This window comes from Talaromyces proteolyticus (assembly GCF_021365285.1).
Source record: "Talaromyces proteolyticus strain PMI_201 chromosome Unknown BGW36scaffold_13, whole genome shotgun sequence".
NCBI classification, from domain to species: domain Eukaryota; kingdom Fungi; phylum Ascomycota; class Eurotiomycetes; order Eurotiales; family Trichocomaceae; genus Talaromyces; species Talaromyces proteolyticus.
In genome coordinates this window covers 1,008,676-1,026,036 of record NW_025764289.1, presented here as the reverse complement: position 1 = coordinate 1,026,036, position 17,361 = coordinate 1,008,676, and the positions used below count along the sequence as shown (strand labels likewise).

General features: G+C 47.0%; 7 protein-coding genes across 7 annotated transcripts; 3 read left to right on the top strand and 4 right to left on the bottom strand.

Annotated features, from left to right (window-relative positions):
• Window positions 1-905: 905 nt before the first annotated feature.
• Window positions 906-2,290, bottom strand: BGW36DRAFT_389378 (membrane-associating domain-containing protein). The gene is made up of 4 exons (XM_046217344.1): window positions 1,746-2,290; window positions 1,525-1,687; window positions 1,266-1,470; window positions 906-1,205 (listed from the first exon to the last, which is right to left on the bottom strand). The coding sequence occupies exons 1-4, from the start codon at window positions 1,839-1,841 to the stop codon at window positions 1,163-1,165; spliced, it is 507 nt and encodes a 168-aa protein (XP_046067010.1). The 5' UTR covers window positions 1,842-2,290; the 3' UTR covers window positions 906-1,162.
• A 1,006-nt stretch (window positions 2,291-3,296) lies between these two features.
• BGW36DRAFT_432595 (uncharacterized protein) lies at window positions 3,297-4,326 on the top strand (the record flags this gene model as incomplete). The annotated part of the gene is made up of 3 exons (XM_046221152.1): window positions 3,297-3,501; window positions 3,562-3,635; window positions 3,688-4,326. 3 exons carry the CDS (start codon window positions 3,297-3,299, stop codon window positions 4,324-4,326), a joined length of 918 nt encoding a protein of 305 aa, XP_046067009.1.
• Window positions 4,327-4,576: 250 nt separating this feature from the next.
• BGW36DRAFT_389373 (putative actin cytoskeleton protein) lies at window positions 4,577-5,947 on the top strand. Its single transcript, XM_046217343.1, has 3 exons — window positions 4,577-4,916; window positions 4,979-5,065; window positions 5,123-5,947. The coding sequence occupies exons 1-3, from the start codon at window positions 4,834-4,836 to the stop codon at window positions 5,712-5,714; spliced, it is 762 nt and encodes a 253-aa protein (XP_046067008.1). The 5' UTR covers window positions 4,577-4,833; the 3' UTR covers window positions 5,715-5,947.
• Window positions 5,948-6,053: 106 nt separating this feature from the next.
• On the top strand, window positions 6,054-6,705 carry BGW36DRAFT_389371 (uncharacterized protein; the record flags this gene model as incomplete). Its single annotated transcript, XM_046217342.1, has 1 exon — window positions 6,054-6,705. A coding segment is annotated over exon 1 (205 nt), but the record flags the coding sequence as incomplete, so codon positions are not given.
• Window positions 6,706-7,802, bottom strand: BGW36DRAFT_389370 (uncharacterized protein). Its single transcript, XM_046217341.1, has one exon. The coding sequence runs from the start codon at window positions 7,773-7,775 to the stop codon at window positions 6,774-6,776; it is 1,002 nt and encodes a 333-aa protein (XP_046067006.1). The 5' UTR covers window positions 7,776-7,802; the 3' UTR covers window positions 6,706-6,773.
• A 539-nt stretch (window positions 7,803-8,341) lies between these two features.
• BGW36DRAFT_305842 (armadillo-type protein) lies at window positions 8,342-11,988 on the bottom strand (the record flags this gene model as incomplete). Its single annotated transcript, XM_046212099.1, has 9 exons — window positions 8,342-8,490; window positions 8,541-8,655; window positions 8,707-9,434; window positions 9,484-9,615; window positions 9,666-10,852; window positions 10,902-11,086; window positions 11,142-11,605; window positions 11,754-11,832; window positions 11,899-11,988. 9 exons carry the CDS (start codon window positions 11,986-11,988, stop codon window positions 8,342-8,344), a joined length of 3,129 nt encoding a protein of 1,042 aa, XP_046067005.1.
• A 349-nt stretch (window positions 11,989-12,337) lies between these two features.
• Window positions 12,338-17,308, bottom strand: BGW36DRAFT_389361 (NUC185 domain-containing protein). Its single transcript, XM_046217340.1, has 6 exons — window positions 16,693-17,308; window positions 14,113-16,630; window positions 13,782-14,058; window positions 13,535-13,722; window positions 13,302-13,481; window positions 12,338-13,250 (listed from the first exon to the last, which is right to left on the bottom strand). The coding sequence occupies exons 1-6, from the start codon at window positions 16,920-16,922 to the stop codon at window positions 12,750-12,752; spliced, it is 3,894 nt and encodes a 1,297-aa protein (XP_046067004.1). The 5' UTR covers window positions 16,923-17,308; the 3' UTR covers window positions 12,338-12,749.
• Window positions 17,309-17,361: the final 53 nt, after the last annotated feature.

Below are 17,361 nucleotides of genomic sequence, written 5' to 3'. Positions count from 1 at the left end.
TTTTGACTTATATCCGAATAGCTAGGAGGTGAGATGATATATTTCTTCACATTGTTGTTCTATTCCCCGTCTCCTTTACTTAGGAAACTGGCGCAATTCTATTCTTCGAATGCAACAACCACAGGTTTTAGAACAGTGGGGCCATTTCCAGGGCGGTTGATTACAACAGCAGCCGGCTTTTGCTGTACGTAGAAGTGCATTTTTTTCTAGGTACATTGGTGGATAATCATACACTGTAATTAAATCATGCTCCCTAATATATGAACCCTTAGGCTTTATAAGCTCAAGCCGAAAATAACCTCGTCTGCTAATCCATAAATTGCGACGAAGACCATTGAATCCGGTTTGTAATTCCTCAAGGATTTGTTTTCGCTCTCTCGAAAGGGGGTTTCCAAGTTCCTCAAAAGCTTTTATTTCTTCTGAAAGCTAAGTTTCAAGTCGCCGTAAACTGGCTTGTTCACGCCTATTAGGATTAGATAGAAAGATCCATCATTTTTGCCTGATTGCCGAGATTGGGAACTCGAATAGCTTTGCGATGCTTGGTACCTTTCGGACCTAGTCGATCTAGCCCTCCAAATATTTGCTTTCGATCTTCTTGAACATATTGGAGTCTGTCTAATCCCCTGGCGACTTAGGCAAAAGAAAGACAGGCTTGAAAGAATTCAACGGTTCGCGTAAACTATGTCTTGCTTAGGCCACCTCATAACAGACAGCAACCGAAACATCAAATTAAGATGATGTATAAACAACAATTCTGGCATATTTGAAATCGTCGATGTTATTACTACCTAATATTTACTATACAGAGGTAAACTCGGGAATTCTGCGCTTCTAATTTAGTTGTCATGGCAGATTGAAACTAACTCGTGATATGTACGAGACTGACTAAATCGTCAATGAAGATGTTTATGTCGACACACAAATCAATTGAGGTCGAAATTAGTATATTAGTCATTATTACATATATGTACATTCACACATGTATTCACTGTTATATATCCGTCACAAATCCATCATGAAACATATATATTTTTTGGGTTGAAGTTTTCATGTCGACATGGGCACCTGCAAATTAGAGCACAGAGATGTATGCCCTACTCCTTTAGCCTCGTAAGTCATGGCTGGCGTAGTCGCAGAGCACGACTCGTAAATATCGGTCGATTTACACGTTGTATCGACCGTGCCAGTATCCAAGGCGCTGCTGACTGTACATCCACATGTCAGCACAAGAATCTAATCCAATATATTCCAAGAAATAGACTTACTCAGAACGCCAGATATAGAATATCCCCACTCCTCCAGTGATAAGCCAGACAATTGCTGACAGAAAAGCAAAGGCTTCACTGACTTTCCATTCCGTACAGTCAACAAAGGTGCCGGTGTTGGGGTCCAGTCCACAGACAGTTCCTTGAAGCGCATTGAACAAAACACCAAAAGCAGCGAACCAGGCGAGACTGATAGTGATGTCGACTGATAAATGTCAGACAAATCAACAAGCAGATATAATAGAATGGAAATACGTACTTGGCCACACAAAGTATCCATGCAAAATCGGCACCATCAACACAACACCTAACACAATCGAGAGAGCCGCGACAACTTCAGCGTAGATCGATCTGGCAGTGTAAAAGTTATCCTGGTCGCCAGTGAGAGTACTCAAAGAGTGGCCGGCAAGACCGGCAACTATCTATTCGAGTGCGATTAGTTGATGTTATGTTGAATGGAGTGGTGATATTGGCACGAACAGCAGCAAAGGCGATCTGAGTGGAGCGCAGAGCGAACCGCAGAGGAATAGCGATGGGGCGAGGAACGACGGGGTCATGGGGGTTAGAGGTAGACATTTTCGCGATAACTACACGCTTCGCACTGGATTATAAATTATAGATGTGTATGAATAAATTGAAACCAATGCTCCAGATGTCGCGTCGGCATGTACGGATGTTGGTAAGTGTAGACATCCCCAGAGTGAGGAGCGGCTCAACTGATATATGTAGAGAGTTAAGTTCGGCCCTCGGGGACTTCATTAAGTTCATGGCGTAATAATTGCACGGGGAAAACATGGCTTGTTGACATCAATCCTACCAGTCTAGCGAACACTAAACAAAGATAGCAAAGTGAGGTGGAAAAATACGGTCGAGATCGACAGGGCTTGCCTGTTTGGGATAATACCTCGGGAACTTTCATGTGACTTCTTTAAACCGACGAGATTTTCCCGTTTTTCAGTCGCTACCAGAGTCTAACTATGAGTTAGTTCGTTTACCATTACATTTTGGTAACAATTGAAGCGTTGAGTAACAAATTACAAGAGAGAACCAGTTTGCAGATGCGAATCACATGTTTGCTGTGGAAACATCGAGAAAAGTATTTACAGTTACATAGTCATAAGCATTCAAATTGAACTACGTACATATCTAGCGGCTTCAGATGACATCACCGTTATTGTCGTTCTTATTCCATTCCAGCCCTAATACTCAGGTCTGTTGATCATTGTAAAGAACATGCATTAAATATGCTCAGGTTTTGGTGCTGGGCCTGAGAGCCACGCTAGAGAGTCAATACGGCAGTTAGGCTCAGTGATTCGGCTTGACTCCACAGTGAATGGAGAGCGATGCCAAATCGTCTCTTTATAGCTCTTTCGATTTGCTCATCCCTCAGCAACTCGCGGGATTTTGCAGTAAGCTGTTTATAACCCCGCATTTCTCGGCATATGCTGTATGATTCGCACTCACACAGTACCTGTATCCATTCATGTCTCCAAACCACCAAAGACAGAAAGGATTAGAGAAGAAGAAGAAGAAGCGCAGGACGAAAAAGAGTGCCTTTGCGGCTAGGAGACCATCCCATTGGCCACAGCAGCTCCACTATGGCAGCCAATCATATTCTGTTGTTCTACAAATTATGGGCATACTTGGTCTAAACCGAAAACGGCAAGATAAGTGCCGCCTAACTGTTTACAATGAGGTTGCCTTGTTCATCAGTCCAGTCTTTTTCTCCTGTCCTCCAACCTGTCATCCGCTCTGTGTTCTGATGATAGAGTCGTGCATGTTTGTCACAGCGCCTCTTCTTGATGACGCTGTCGCCGCTGGCATTTGAACGGCCAGCAAGCAGGACCGCGCGGCGATCCCACTGCGTTCAGGCACAAACAAATCATATCATGCTGCGGCCAACCTGAAACCTGCGGAATTCGGGACGAGGTATACCAATCGTCGCTCTGCCATCGTTATCGCTGTGTTTTGTCATCCTATATGAAAACGCTATTGAATTCTTCTCGCAACGTCCACCTGCAGACCCTCGTCATGGCTCCCGATTTAAACTCGATCCCTCCCTCTCCGCATGGCCATCATCCTACTCAACCGACTGACATTCCATCCAATTCGAATTCCCCCGCCATCTCACGACGCGTCTCTCAGGTGATGGGTCCTCCTCCGGTGCCAGTCAACGCAACGTCGTCTAATAACAATGGCGGTGCGGTCGATAGCTCTGGTGTTGGTCTCGGGCCAGGTAGGTCCAGTGTTTCCGGACTACGCGTATAGGGGGATACTCACGAGCGCGACGAACTAGGGCCTCTCCGTCATCCCCGCCCGATGACTGCAGCCGATTTACATCTGGTCTTGGAAAAAGAGCAAGAGGCAGTGGTATGTTCTTCCAGCCTCAAATAATGAACAGGTTTTGATTCTACGCTACCAGGTTAATCGCCTTACCCGTGAACTCACTCTCCTCCGACAGCAGACTGCATCTGTTGCATCGACTGCATCCTCCACATCAACTGGCCTCAACGATTCTATTGACGGATCGATCTACCCTACGTCATCTCGTCAACATCGATCATCCTCGAGCTTGAGTTCCCACATTCCACCGGGATCAGCAGCCTTGGCAGCGAGTGTTTCTAGCATTGCTCCCTCTCGAGACACAACATTACCTACATCACGGCCTTCTGGGGAGTATACACGCGTGGGACGGAGCCGCGAGCCTTCTGTGACCTCTCCACGGCAGCCCGTATCTCCGTACGGTGACCATATTCATTCTTCGGGACAGGGGCTGGCCCATCGCAGTCCCGCTTCTCATGCCTACAACACTACTCATCTTCCCGACGTCCATCGATCAACTTCCAATGCTTCCGCCGCCGGCAGCCGTTATGAAGAAACCGCACACCATCGAGCAGAGCTCGAAGCTGTAAAGAGAGAGAACGAGATGCTTCGTCGGCGGGTGCGCGAACTAGAGCAAAATCTCAAGTCGTACCGTGAAGTGCAACCTCACGAGGAGTCGCCGGCCTCCGCTTCCAGCCTGGTTGCTGGAATGCGAGATGCCACCATCAGAGAACCATAATTCTGATGCCCTATACCTGGGTTTTGAGAACTGGATCGGATAGGTGGAGATGGAGACAAATTGGCGTTCGAAATACGGATTTATATTTTCCTTTTGTCTATATCTCCTATTTTTCACTTCATTCCCACTGGTTTTTTCCTTTCTATTTAATTACTAGCGTTAGTTGATTTACAAAGATTGCAGCATACAGAATCAAATACACTCGTTGGCATTGCCTCATGGATTATAATACTATCGTGTTATTTTTATTGTTCTATCACATGTAGGCTGCGTGGGCAGTGTGGCTGGTGCTAGGCAATTGCATTTCGCCTGTTTCGCCTGCCCCTCCTACGTCATGTGGCACAGGTAGCTTCCCCCGCCCAACAGCACATGTGTAGTGATGACATACACCAACCATAAGTATTAAGTTAGCTGTTCTGCACGATCACATTACCTCTTTCCTATCACCTCACTGTTAAAACCTATTGTTACTCTCTATTACATTCGCAATAACGACCTAAATAAGCCATGTCTGGAAGCAACGTCGTCCACGTCAAGGGCATTGCCCCCACGACAACCGAGAAGGAAGTTCATGATTTTTTCAGCTTCTGGTACGTCATTAATTAACAGATCACCATAGATGGGATTTCGAATTAACATCTGACTGCTGCAGTGGAAAAATCTCCAACTTGTCTTTGACACCTGAGTCTGGTGAAGCTGACGCCAAGAAGTCCGCTACGGTTACCTTCGAGAAGGAGACGTAAGTGATCATTCAGCTTCATTGCTTGGAATCAATATGCTTACTTGGGTGTAACAGCGCCGCAAAGACAGCCCTCCTCCTCGACAACACCCAGCTCGGACCGTCCGCTGTCCGTGTCGAGGCAGCCCACAGCATCGACGACATTGCCGGCACCCATGCAGCCAGCGCCAACGAAGCCAAGGACGAAAACCACCATGACATTGAGCAAGAAGACAAACCCCGCTCACGCATCATCGCTGAGTACCTCGCTCACGGCTACGTCGTCAGCGACCAGGCCATCCAGCAGGCGATTGCGCTCGACAACAAGCACGGCTTCTCCAACAAATTCACCTCTGCACTCTCCAACTTCGACACCAAATTCAAAGCCACCGACCGCGCCAAGGGGCTCGACGAGAAATATAATATCACCAACCAGGCCACTACCGGCTGGCGCGGCTTGACCTCGTACTTCGAGAAGGCCCTCGATACCCCCACCGGCCAAAAAGTGCGCGACTTTTACGTCCAGACTGATAAGCAGGTTCGCGACATCCACAATGAAGCTCGGCGTCTGGCGGATCTCAAGAGCGGAAAGACCCCTGCTGAGACTGCTGAGACTACTGGTCCTGGCGCCGTTGGTGAGGTTGCTGCCGAGCCCAAGCCTACCGCATAAGACTTTTCTTTTCATTATTAGTGTTTCGTGTTAATTCGGTTGCTTACGACGTTTCGACGAGGTCATGATGAAATAATTCTATTCTGTTCTGTTCCTTTTCAAGTGCTTGTTTCAAGAGAACGGGTTTCCTGTAAATACGTATGAAATAGCTTATACTCGACTTTGCGAGGATTCTACGTATACATTGAGAATTAAACTGTTATACAACTTAGCAATAAAAATCTAAAAATATATACATGTATAAATTATACTAAATTATACTATAGTCCGATGTGTCGCCACAAAAGTGGATCTCAACATCACATCATAAATTCATCCTAACCCTAATGCATGGGTCAAGGCAGAGACGTCATGATGAAGTAGTTGCTCACATTTCCTTTAGGCAAGCAATTCACACCTTTAAAAGACAATCAACATCTACACATATCAATATTGGGAGTAGTTAACTCATACATACAAAACACAAAACAAAAACCCCCGCATCTACCGCTACTATCCCACATCTTTTCTAACTTATTTATCATCACCAACGGTTTCATCCACAATGTCTGCCCAAAAGAGCGGCCGCCAATCCCCGCCTCCAGAAGGCCAATCGGGACCACAACTCCACGACGTTCCCGGCACTGGCAAGAGTATACCCAACGCCGCGCCGTCCGACGAACACGCGAAACAGAGCTCCGATCAGGCCCTAGCTGGGCTACAGAGTAATCCCGTCCATCCGTTAGAGCAGGCTGCGCGGGAGAAGTTGAAGTGAGGGGATACCTTTTATTTTTTTGGCGGTGGGGAGGAGATAGGAAGGGGAAGGGGAAGGGGATGGAATGGTTTTGGGTGACGGTGGATTATAGGAATTGTTTTTCGTGATCGGGGATGTAAATGGTCATGCAGGTCTTTAGAACATTTTAACTAGTTGATAGGAGATTGTCTGCTATCAATGTGCAATGGAACTTTATTATGAAGGTAGTGAATGCATTTAGGGTATATGACTGCGCGTCAAGAATATTATATTACATCTAATTCCTCGACATGTCAACAGATCAGACGTGCAGAGCACAAATATGATCAATGTCTAATCACACCATATAGCCCGAAGCAAAACAAGATATAAACCACCGTTACGGCCGTCATAAGAAAAAAGTACCAGCCCATAACCTTTAACAAGCGCTTCATGGAGTTCCAATCAACAGAACGCACCGCATCGACAACACCAAATTTGGCCTGAACGCTGACTTCAGGATTAAGATGCCCAAAAGTACGATCAAAGGGCACAATAGCCTCCTCGTCCTCCGGCAACATTGACGCGGCTATGCGAATGAATACCACACTAATGGACATCGTGACAAAGGTATTTATCAGTATGCAAAGAATGGACCACCCAATGGCAATTAAAAGCGTAGCGCTGTTTCCTGTCTGTGGTAGCTTCTTATAGAGAAAGAAAAGAGCAGACAGTACGAGTTGGCCCGCCAAGGACTGCAGGAAAGCCGCCGGAGCAAGCTTCACCCACGCCTTGCGAAAAGCAGGGATACGCGACCAGAGCGATTTCTGGGATGGTCGCGAGATCATAGTATGAATCCATGCGACCTCGAGGTTGATCAACATGACTCCGACTAGGAATATCGCAAAGAAAACACCAGTGGAGCCTAAGGTTAGGGCAAAAAAGCCGCCGATCGGCAATATGAGCACCGCAGTAGCGACCATGTACAATGCGAATATGCCAATGCCGCGAAAACGAGACAGACGGCCGCCACCGTGGACTTGGAGATGCGCGATTGTGTCGCTGATAGAGCTGGTGATGGGTTTGAGGGGGGGTTTGGATAGATTGTTGGCGGGAGTCTCGATGTCGTCGTCTGTTTCAAGACGTACGTAGGCGGTTGGCCTGGGGTCTTCGATGGCAGCGAGTGTGAAGACGACTCTGCCGTAGGTATAATCTACTAGTAGCGCTGTGACCACAAAGATGCATGAGGCGATGATGACGAGGGAGTGCAAGAGTGGGGATGGCTGCCTGGGCTCGTCTGCTGTGCCGCGTCGGGCAAGATCAAGATAGACTGCACCGAGAGCTGCCATTTTGCTTTGTCGTGTAGAATAAACAAGAATGTGACTCGGAGCTTGAAAAAAGAGGGGTCCAAGAAGAGTATAAATAGTAAAATACCTCGCGAGAGGGGAAACTAGGTTGCAACGGCAAAACCCGACTCAGCCTCAGCTTGGCCTGGGCGAAATCGGAAATAACCAACCAGCAACAACCCCCAACCAACAAATACACAATGACATGACATGATCCCTGCAAATATGATGCATGCTAATCACAATTATCACACACCCGAGCGAATCATATACTCATGCAAAAGCGACTTGAAACTGAGGCAGAATGTATGGTTTAATCAAAGTGTAAAAGGGTTCAAGCTCAGTATACAAGGCATATCTAAACTATTCAAAGACATGCCTCTGTCTGGATAGGACAATCACAACCAAAGAAATAAACAAAAGGATTATGGGGTACTAGCATGACATCAAGCGTTGAAAGAAACAGGGGGAAATAAAATGTAATAACAACGCCTATGAAATTCTCATATTGACATAGTTTTGGCCATGATACTATCTTTTTTGCCCTCTTTTTGTAATTTTTTTTTCCGTTAATTACCACCACCATTCTCCAAACTCACAGCCATAGCAGCGCTAGCTTTATCAGCTTCTTGGAATGCTGATTGTATAACTTGCTGCTCTTCAGAAGTTAAGATCTTGGTTAAACTCTCGTATAGCTGTGGTTGCTCTTGTTGTAATCCTAGCTCGGAGTTAGTATATACTTGACGTATTCTGCGCAGCTAAACGTACCGAGCATGACATTCTTAAATAGACTGTATGGTTCGACTTTGTCAAGAGGCGTTTCAAGCAGACTCTCCTCATCCAGCTCGTCATCGTCGTCCGCAAAGGAGCTGAATTTTTGTGCCTATCTCCACTATTAGCATGGCTCGTTGTAAGAAGAATTTGGTGTACTGACCTCTTGGCTAAGGAAGTCGAGATAAGCAGTATTTTCATCAGCCACATCGTCGTCTCCAGTTCCTTCGGCTTCATCCTGGTCGTTCCATTCCACCTCGCCGTCCCACTCAGTCTCACCATCTAATTCGTCCTCGTCCTCATCGTCATAAGTATAATCCGACTCCCGAGTAGCTTCTTCGCGGTGCTTGAGTGCGGCTGGAAGGGTCTGGAAGAGCCGAGTAACGCCTTGCAGTAACCGTGGCCAGCCCTGTTGGATACTTGCTGGCACATCACCGGCTTTCAGCGTCAGGAGAGAACTGATAGCCGCAATGGACAACTTCTTATCGTGAACACGGCGGAAATTATCAATGTTGGAGAACCAGGCGCTGAAGAATTTATTCGTCCAGCCCTTAGCCTCGAGGACTTGTAGAGACAGCGCTGGGTTGTAGTAGATGGCGTTGACAACCATTTCCATCAGGTGAACGCGGTATGACTTCGTCTTGGCATCGCCACTGTTGATCACCTTCATGGCAAGCTCAATAAAGATGGGGACGTATTGGTCGACGTATCCGCGGAGGTTCAACATCAAAGCCTCGGCAAGCTTGCATCCGCAAATTCTATCAACTCCTCCGACTTTCTCGTCGTGGAAGATATCTTCCACCATGCTCACAATAGCTCCAAGATATGCAGGATTTTGAATAAGCATATCTGTACCGTATGAAACGAAGTTGTCCAAAGCAGGTAACATGTCTATTCAAGTTAGTAATTCGTTCATAATTATTAAAGGGTAATTACAAACCCTCTAGATACAACTCGGCGCCAGCTTTGAAAGTCTTGTGAATCATCTCAAAGGCTTGCCACATAGTGGGTGAGATAGACTTAGCAGAGAATGTGCAGCTGTCAATAATTTCGAAAATCTCATTATATAAATCTAGAACAGAAAATTAGTACCAAAACTAAAATAGCACTGGAAATACGCACCGTAGAGTTTGTTTTCCAGAGTAATAGTAATAACAGGCATCAAAATCGTCTCAAGATGCAGTAGAACATCCGGAGTGCTCTCCAAAGTGAGAATTAGGGTTCCGATGGTCTGCAAAACACCCAGGGCCGTAATGCTCTTGTCGTCAAGGAAGTCTCCATATGTTTCATCCTCGCCCTTGGAGGCTTGACGTTCTAGAAGCTCCTGGACGATACGCATATATGTATCACGCAACTGCTCACTCAGCGCAACCGCGAATGGAGTCAATTCAGCAGAGAACACCTCGACAAAATCTTCCATAACATTGGACAATGCATCAACGTCAACTTCGTTGGCCAGTTTGAGCAATTGCTGCATGATCTGAGGGATGTTTTGTTGCATTGAAGTGCGAATCACTTCGTGTCGAATAAGAGGCTGTAAAGCGAGAGCAGCCTCGACGCGGACAGGTAGATCCTCGTCTGCCATCGACTGTAATATGTTACGGTAGATAATCATCAAGTTTTCAGGGTCTTTGAAATCGAGTTGCTCGAATTTCTCGAGTGTATCACAGGCGCGGGCTCGGAGAAAGCCATGGGGACTGCGGAATTCAGGGAATACGTGGCGGACAAAGAAGTATTCAACTTGATCAGCAATGGGGCTTTTCTTGCCTAAAATCACCGTGGCGAGAGACCCAATCATGCGCAGGGCACCTTCTTTCTCTCTAGGGAGTTTCTGGTCATCAGGTGCGGATTCGTATTTGCTGACAACACCATTAACGAATTGCAGGATGTTAAACGTTTGCTTCTTCCGGCTTTTGGTGAGTGAAAGCAAAAAGTTGGTTGCTGCAACGTCAGGCGCTGAGATCTCTTCGTAATAGTTCAGTTTTCGGTGAAGGTATTCCGGAGGATCGGTTTCAAACAGTTCGAGGTCCTCATCTGATTGACATAGTAGAGGGAAGACCAGGTGTGCGATGAGGGTATCCATATGAGGCTTCAGGTGTTCCCATGTCGACTTGGGCTTCACGCACTCCTCGAGGAAGATCAAAGTATAAGAAAGTACAGGTTTACTGAGCCACTGGCCTTTGATCCACTTCTCAACTTCCTGAAGATAGCCTTTCAAGATTTCCGGAGTAAAGGTGGTAATAAACGATTTTGCGTGTGTGACTGCATCGGTAGACGTATTCTTCGTAATCGTGGTTGGGTTTCCATATCTAGATGGGCTCATTAGTCTCTTTCGCGCACCTAAGCCGCGTAACACACCTAATGAAAAGCCGATTCAAGTTTGCGTAAGCCCATTTTTTGCACTTCCACCAGTGATTACTCTCCCTCTCGTCCACATCTTCGGGCATAGAAACAGCTGGGGGGGCCTTTGCAACAATTCCCAAAAATAAGGTACACCAGTCAACGGTTGCCTGGTGGGTTCTAAGATACGGCGGCAGATCAAACTACAAGATCATGGGTCAGAGCACGAGACGCCAGAATTCCAAATACGATACTCACATAGATAGCATGTTTATAAGCCTTCACCACTGTATGCAGCATTTCTGCAGCCTCCAAGCTCTCCTCATTCACCAGCTTGCTTCCAATGTTGAGCAACTGCGGGAAGCAGTGCTCAACGATTTTATCAAAGTCGGCTCGATTCTCATTATTCTTGAACCGGTACACCTTGCAGATTGCCAGCAAGCATTGGAGTCCAGCGAAAACGGAGTTTGCGTCGTTGGCGTTGAGTAGCTGCAGTGTGATGGCCATAAACCCGGGCCATTTTTCAGGAAAATCATATGAGAGGATCTTCGTGACGATTGGGATAATCTGGGCGCGCACATTTGCCGGCGTCGCCGCGAGAATCGGAATCAATCGATCGCGAAGAGCCGGGCGCTCTTCATCGGCGATGGGTTTGTGAGGGCTGGTGCTGTCCTCAGGAGGAGCCCAGCCGCGGTTGATTCGGTTTTTCAGGTACACGACAGCTAGAGCACAGTCAAAATTAGCCAATTTTCTCGTAAAAAATATTGCGCATCAATCCCCTTTCCCTTAGCATGGATCTTCGGGCTGAGAAGACTTGACGTTGAAAAGGGCGGGCAGATATTAAGGATGGCGGGGGTTTTTTCACCATACCAGACAGCTGAACGGCGTTATTCTGCTCGGCCTGCAGAATATCTAAGAGAGCGTTGATGAAGCCTGGTTGAGTCTCGGCCTAGAATTTGCAGATGCAACGGATTAGCTGGGGGGAGGGGCTTGAGGGGAGAAGCCTGCTGTGTACATATTTGAGGTCCAACTCGGCCTGTCGTCGATTGTCCGCATTGGCATCGAGAGTGGCCTGGATACGATCCCGGAGAGCATTCACATCCATCTTGCGCCCGTCTACCCCCAACACCACAAAGAAACAAAAGGAAATAAAAAGCAACGGACAAGAGCAAGGACGAGGACAATGGCAGGATCTCCGCGGTCCTTTGTAGACGAGAAAACACAACGCCGCAGCGAGAGTTGGTTTTGGGGGATGGGGTTTGGCGGGAGGCTTTTTTGTTGATCGACGATAACAGAATTAATTTGATTAGGTGCGGCTGTGGTCGTAGTGGGCTATGGGTGGCCTTTGGAGAACCTGAGTGCCTCTGCATTTTTCAGGCGGCCCCACTCCGTGTCACTTTTCTTCAATTAAATTTTTTTTTCTTCGTGTCTTTTTTTTATAAAAAATTGGTTTAGATGACATTGGAATTTTATTTTGAATTTGAACGGGGCTGCCCTATTTTATCTGGAAAAGAGAGAGAAGAGAGAGAACAACACAGCACGTTCTGAGCCTCGTGTTGACCTCGAGGCTAGCTGATGTAGCTTATAACGCTGGACATCGTACGCGAGTTCCCACATACATTCGCGTCAATTGGGTAAAGTCTTTAAGATTATGATGAGTGTCTGCGTCTTAAATTTACTGTGCCATGTGGCTGCTAGGCCGATGGACACTAACGAGCCTCCAAACTGGTGGGTGGCAATAAAGCTGTCTCGGTGTCTCCATCCGAGACCCATACACCTAACATAGTTACATGTAATTACAATAATCCTTCATAAAGAAAACATACCCATATTCATTCAGGATGTATACCGACTTAATAGACACGCCTACATGTACAGCGACGCGGCGAAAATCACATCGCGCTTGATCATCTCCTGGGCCTGTTCCATCTTGGTGTAGAGCGTCGGGTCACCCACCAGCTTCGCCGCGTTCTTGACCTCTCGACACGTCTCGTCGAGGCGGGTAATGGTTCGCACGATTGTGCCTTCCATTACATCGGTCAGATCCGTGATACGGTTGAAAGACATCCCCTTGGCCCATTCATACACAACCTCCACCAAGCCAAAACGAGGCTTGCTGGTGAAGTCATTGGAGTCTTCACTTGACAAGATAACCTGGTGCAGGATCTGAAAATCGTTGACCTTGTCGGCAATTCGCACAATCGCCTCCTTGCCTTTCTCAAGGCGGGGCGTCAGGGTGGGCTCGCTCTCGGTTTTTTCTTGGAAAACAAACGCAGACAGGAGAGCCACGATTTCTTCTGGCTCGTATTCAGCGAGCACGTTCTCGAGAATGAGTTCGGTGAGGACCAGTTCGTCAGCAGAATGGATCTAGACACTTAGTATCAAACAAGACTAATAGATAGTAATTCGAAGACTTACCTCGCAAGCAACCTTGCCTTTCAGTTGCACCCGAGATTCACCATCTACAAACCCTAGCTCTCTTAAAACCTCGACTCGTTGTTCGTAGTCAGGAAGCAGTTGCAGATTCTGGTCCGACATAAGTTGTCGTAATTGTAAGATGTTCTCTTTCACCTGCCATTCGTCATGTTGCATCTCAAACTATAAGTAGATTAGTCTCTAATCTAGCCTTCTCTAATGGACTGGGAACAAACGTGTTTAAGAAAGTCGGGGCAAGAAAGACAGTGGCAGGACTGTGCAATAGCGGCTTGCTCTTGTCGTTTACTCAAAATATCCCTCACTTGCAGCTCCTTGACACGAGCCCAGTCCAATTCATCCCAAGTGGAATTATCCCACGAAGCACAGTGTTTGGACAACTCCTTGTCTCCGAATTTCAAGGCCTCTACAAGATAATCAGCATTTGTCTCTTGGAATTTCTCAAATAATAGTTAATTGAATTACCCTTCTTTATATTCAAGTACCAGACCGGCCCACCAAGCTTCACAAGAGTGTTTGTCACACACTCAATATCAGCCAAAGGCACTCGGCACACTTTCAGAATCATTTCCTCAGACTTCGTGGGCAGCTGACGGAAAAAATGACGGAAGATGGGGAGGAACGGTAATATATCGCTTGGATGACGCTTGTCGCTTACTGCACCTATTTCGAGGACCTGAATCGTGGGTTCGCCGCCACTAACTCCTTCGCGAACAATCATCCCGGCCGTGCGAATACCATCCTAAATGCAGATATAAGTATACATATTCTGGAATTAAAATGTCCGAAACCATACCTTTCTATACACCGCAAGTCTCTTGATCTGGAAAAGTCTCTTCCCTACTGGAGAAGTGATCAGGCCGGTGTGAAGATCTCTAGTGAGCTTCTCATATTCAACCGCCGCTTGATGGCAGGCGGCAAGATCCACGTCGCAATAGCTACACGGCTCGCGTTTTATTTTTGCGAGACTAGCCTCAGAAAGCTGCACCTGCTTCTCATGCTCGGGTAATAGTGCCTGGGTGGCATTTTCGCTGAAGCTCCGTTTAATCATCTCCTCGATCTTGAGAGCTTCAACACGGAGAAGATTCAAAATCATGTTGTACGTCAGGCGGAACTGGGATCGCAGTTTCGTCGGATCTCCTAGGATCATCCTTCGCAACGCGCCGGCAGGTGGTGCCTCGTCTCTGCCACTAGTGACGATGATCACAGAACCAACGGTATCCAAACCTCTCCTTCCTGCGCGCCCGGCCATCTGTGTATATTCCCCTGGTAAAAGGTCTCTGAATCCCTTGCCATCGTGTTTTCGGAACCCGGAGAACACTACTGTGCGAGTTGGTAAATTCAGACCCATGGCAAATGTCTCTGTCGCAAAGAGAACCTTAACCAGAGTTTTTGCAAATAGAATCTCCACAATTTCCTTCATGATAGGCAAAAGACCACCATGATGTACAGCTACGCCCCTGCTCAAAAGTTCTCGAAGTCGAAGGATTTGGGGAAGCACTCTATCCTCTGGCTTCAACCGAGCCAGAGACTTCTCAATGATCATGTGAATAGCACTCTTTTCAGACGCAGTGCAAAAGTCCTGGTTAGACAGCGAGTTTGCATTTTCTTCGCATCTCTTCTTGGAGAAGACGAAAATACAAGCAGGAAGCAAGTTCTCCTTGCGCAGATACTGCACAAGGTGGACCCATATATTTCGGTCTTGCGCTGCCGTCGTCCTTCCTCCACCACGGCCAGTTCGAGCAATATTTCCAGAGCCTCTAGTTGATGGCGCACCTCTTCCTCGTCCCTGTGCGCCTTGAGGGCCACCGCGTTGAGGACCGCCTCTCTGTCCACCTCCTCTGGCTGGGGCGCCGCGACCCTGGCCTCGTCCTTGCTGTGCACCCTTTTGACTAGCTTGGGACTGTGCTTGTGCGTCTGCGGCCTTTTGGGCCTTGGCTTTATCTCTTCCAGACAGAATTTCATCGGCGTTCTTCCAGCCCTTTTCGATGAATTTTTTGTTTGAATCAACAATTTTATGGATACTCTTACCGGCCCAGAGATAATGCTCAAGCGGTACAGGGCGCTTGGCCGTAGAAATAACATATATATCTTTCTTTTTGGTACGTCCAACCCATGACGCAAACTCATATGTATTCGGGACAGTGGCTGAAAGGAGAATCAACGTGACATGTTCAGGGAGCATTATAATAACCTCTTCCCAAACCACTCCACGTTCCATATCGTTGACATAATGTACTTCGTCAAAAATAACAAACTCGACATCTCGAATAAGGTCGGCTCCGCGATAAAGCATACTGCGAAGAATTTCTGTGGTCATAATAAGACAGCTCGATTCCGGCGAGATTTGTACGTCACCCGTAAGAATACCAACGTCGTCGAATATATTGCGAAAGTCACGGAATTTCTGATTACTCAATGCTTTGATTGGGGATGTGTATATCGCTTTCGTCATGTGTTTTGCAGCGAGTGCAATGGCGTACTCTGCAACCACAGTCTTTCCAGCCGACGTGTGAGCTGCGACGAATACCGAATCTCCATTCTCCAAGTGATAAACGGCTTCTTTCTGAAAAGTGTCAAGTTCAAAGGGCCATTCCTTTGCCATGTCTGGAACCAGATCATGGAAATTGGTGATTTCCTTGTTCACATCCACAACATGAGCCCATTCGCGACCACCTTTTTTTGCAGCCGCGGCTAGAAGTTGACTTCGTGGCTCAAAGGCTGGAAACTCAACGGGCAATAGCGAATCAATATCTCGCTCTTCGTCCTCGCTCATGACTTCATCTTCATCTTCTACTCCTTTTCTAGCGCCTTCCTTGACTTCTTTACGCTCTGTGGAAATGTGTTCTTCTTCTTGCGCCAAGGTCTCTTCGACATCCTTGTCATCTTCTTCAGCAGCTTGAGATGTGGGTTCATCGAATTTCATCCCTCGCGAAAAGCCCGGTGGAACTTCCAAAAGTCCTTCTTCAGTACCGAAATTAATGATTCGATCAAGACCCTGCTTTCCACTAGCTCTCTGCTGGTCATTTGCTTGCATTTCAGATTCCATCTCCGCGATCGCCTCAACGCCCTCCAAACCGCCAGGCGAAAAGGGGAAGTAACCCGCAGCTCCTCGAACAAAGTCCGCTCTTGCAGCTGGACGCCGAAGCAAAGAGGTTGAATTCTTCGCCGTTGCACTGGTTGCCGGTACTGTGACTTCATGATAGCCCGTAATCCGCCCTTCTAGGCCTTCGCGGTTGAATCGGATAATAGTACGAGTCTGCGTCGGATCTATTTCAAACAGATCCCGATAATCCGCCGAAACGTCCCATCGTCTGTGCAATATTTAGCTACCGAGCAAAGAATATAACTTCTATAGTGTACTGCTGCCACCTACTTCTGCAACCGGTTCAGCCAATCAGGGCTAAAACTAGACGAGGGTGTGAGAAATTCACTCTCTAGTTCGGACTTGAGCTCATCCACGTTCTTTTGAACCCTTTTTCGAGACCTAATAGCCCCGGTGGCTCTATTCTCCTGGCTAATAAGCCGCTCGTCGAAATCAGTGGAGACGAGTTGGTCGGCACTCAGTCGGAGCCGTGCCAGACTCGACGATAGTGCATCCACCATAACTGAATTTTTCCTCAAGATACGCAGGATAAGCACGATATTCGTATCTGTTTAGATATTGCTGGTGGTCATGCGTGCACAATGGGAACGCAATGTAAATGTAAGATCGAGACAAACAGCAACGGAAGATCCCCTCTTTCACAGGCAAAATAAAGCGGAGACTCGACGGGAAAGAAAATAGTCGATGTGCTTGAGTAAAAGAACATCTATGAAAGAGTTCTATTTTGTAGCAAATTCATACAATGTCTTTTGCAGCGTTGGCTGGTGCTGGCAGGCAAATGTGGTCGGTTTGAATATTGAATGATGACATGAATTTCACAGTGGAGACAAACATGCATGCCCCACCTCTTTCCATTAGTGACTATAGAACAGTCAGCCCTTTACACACCCTACCCATATTGGTCTATTTAGTATCGAGGAATTGATTCACATTAATCAA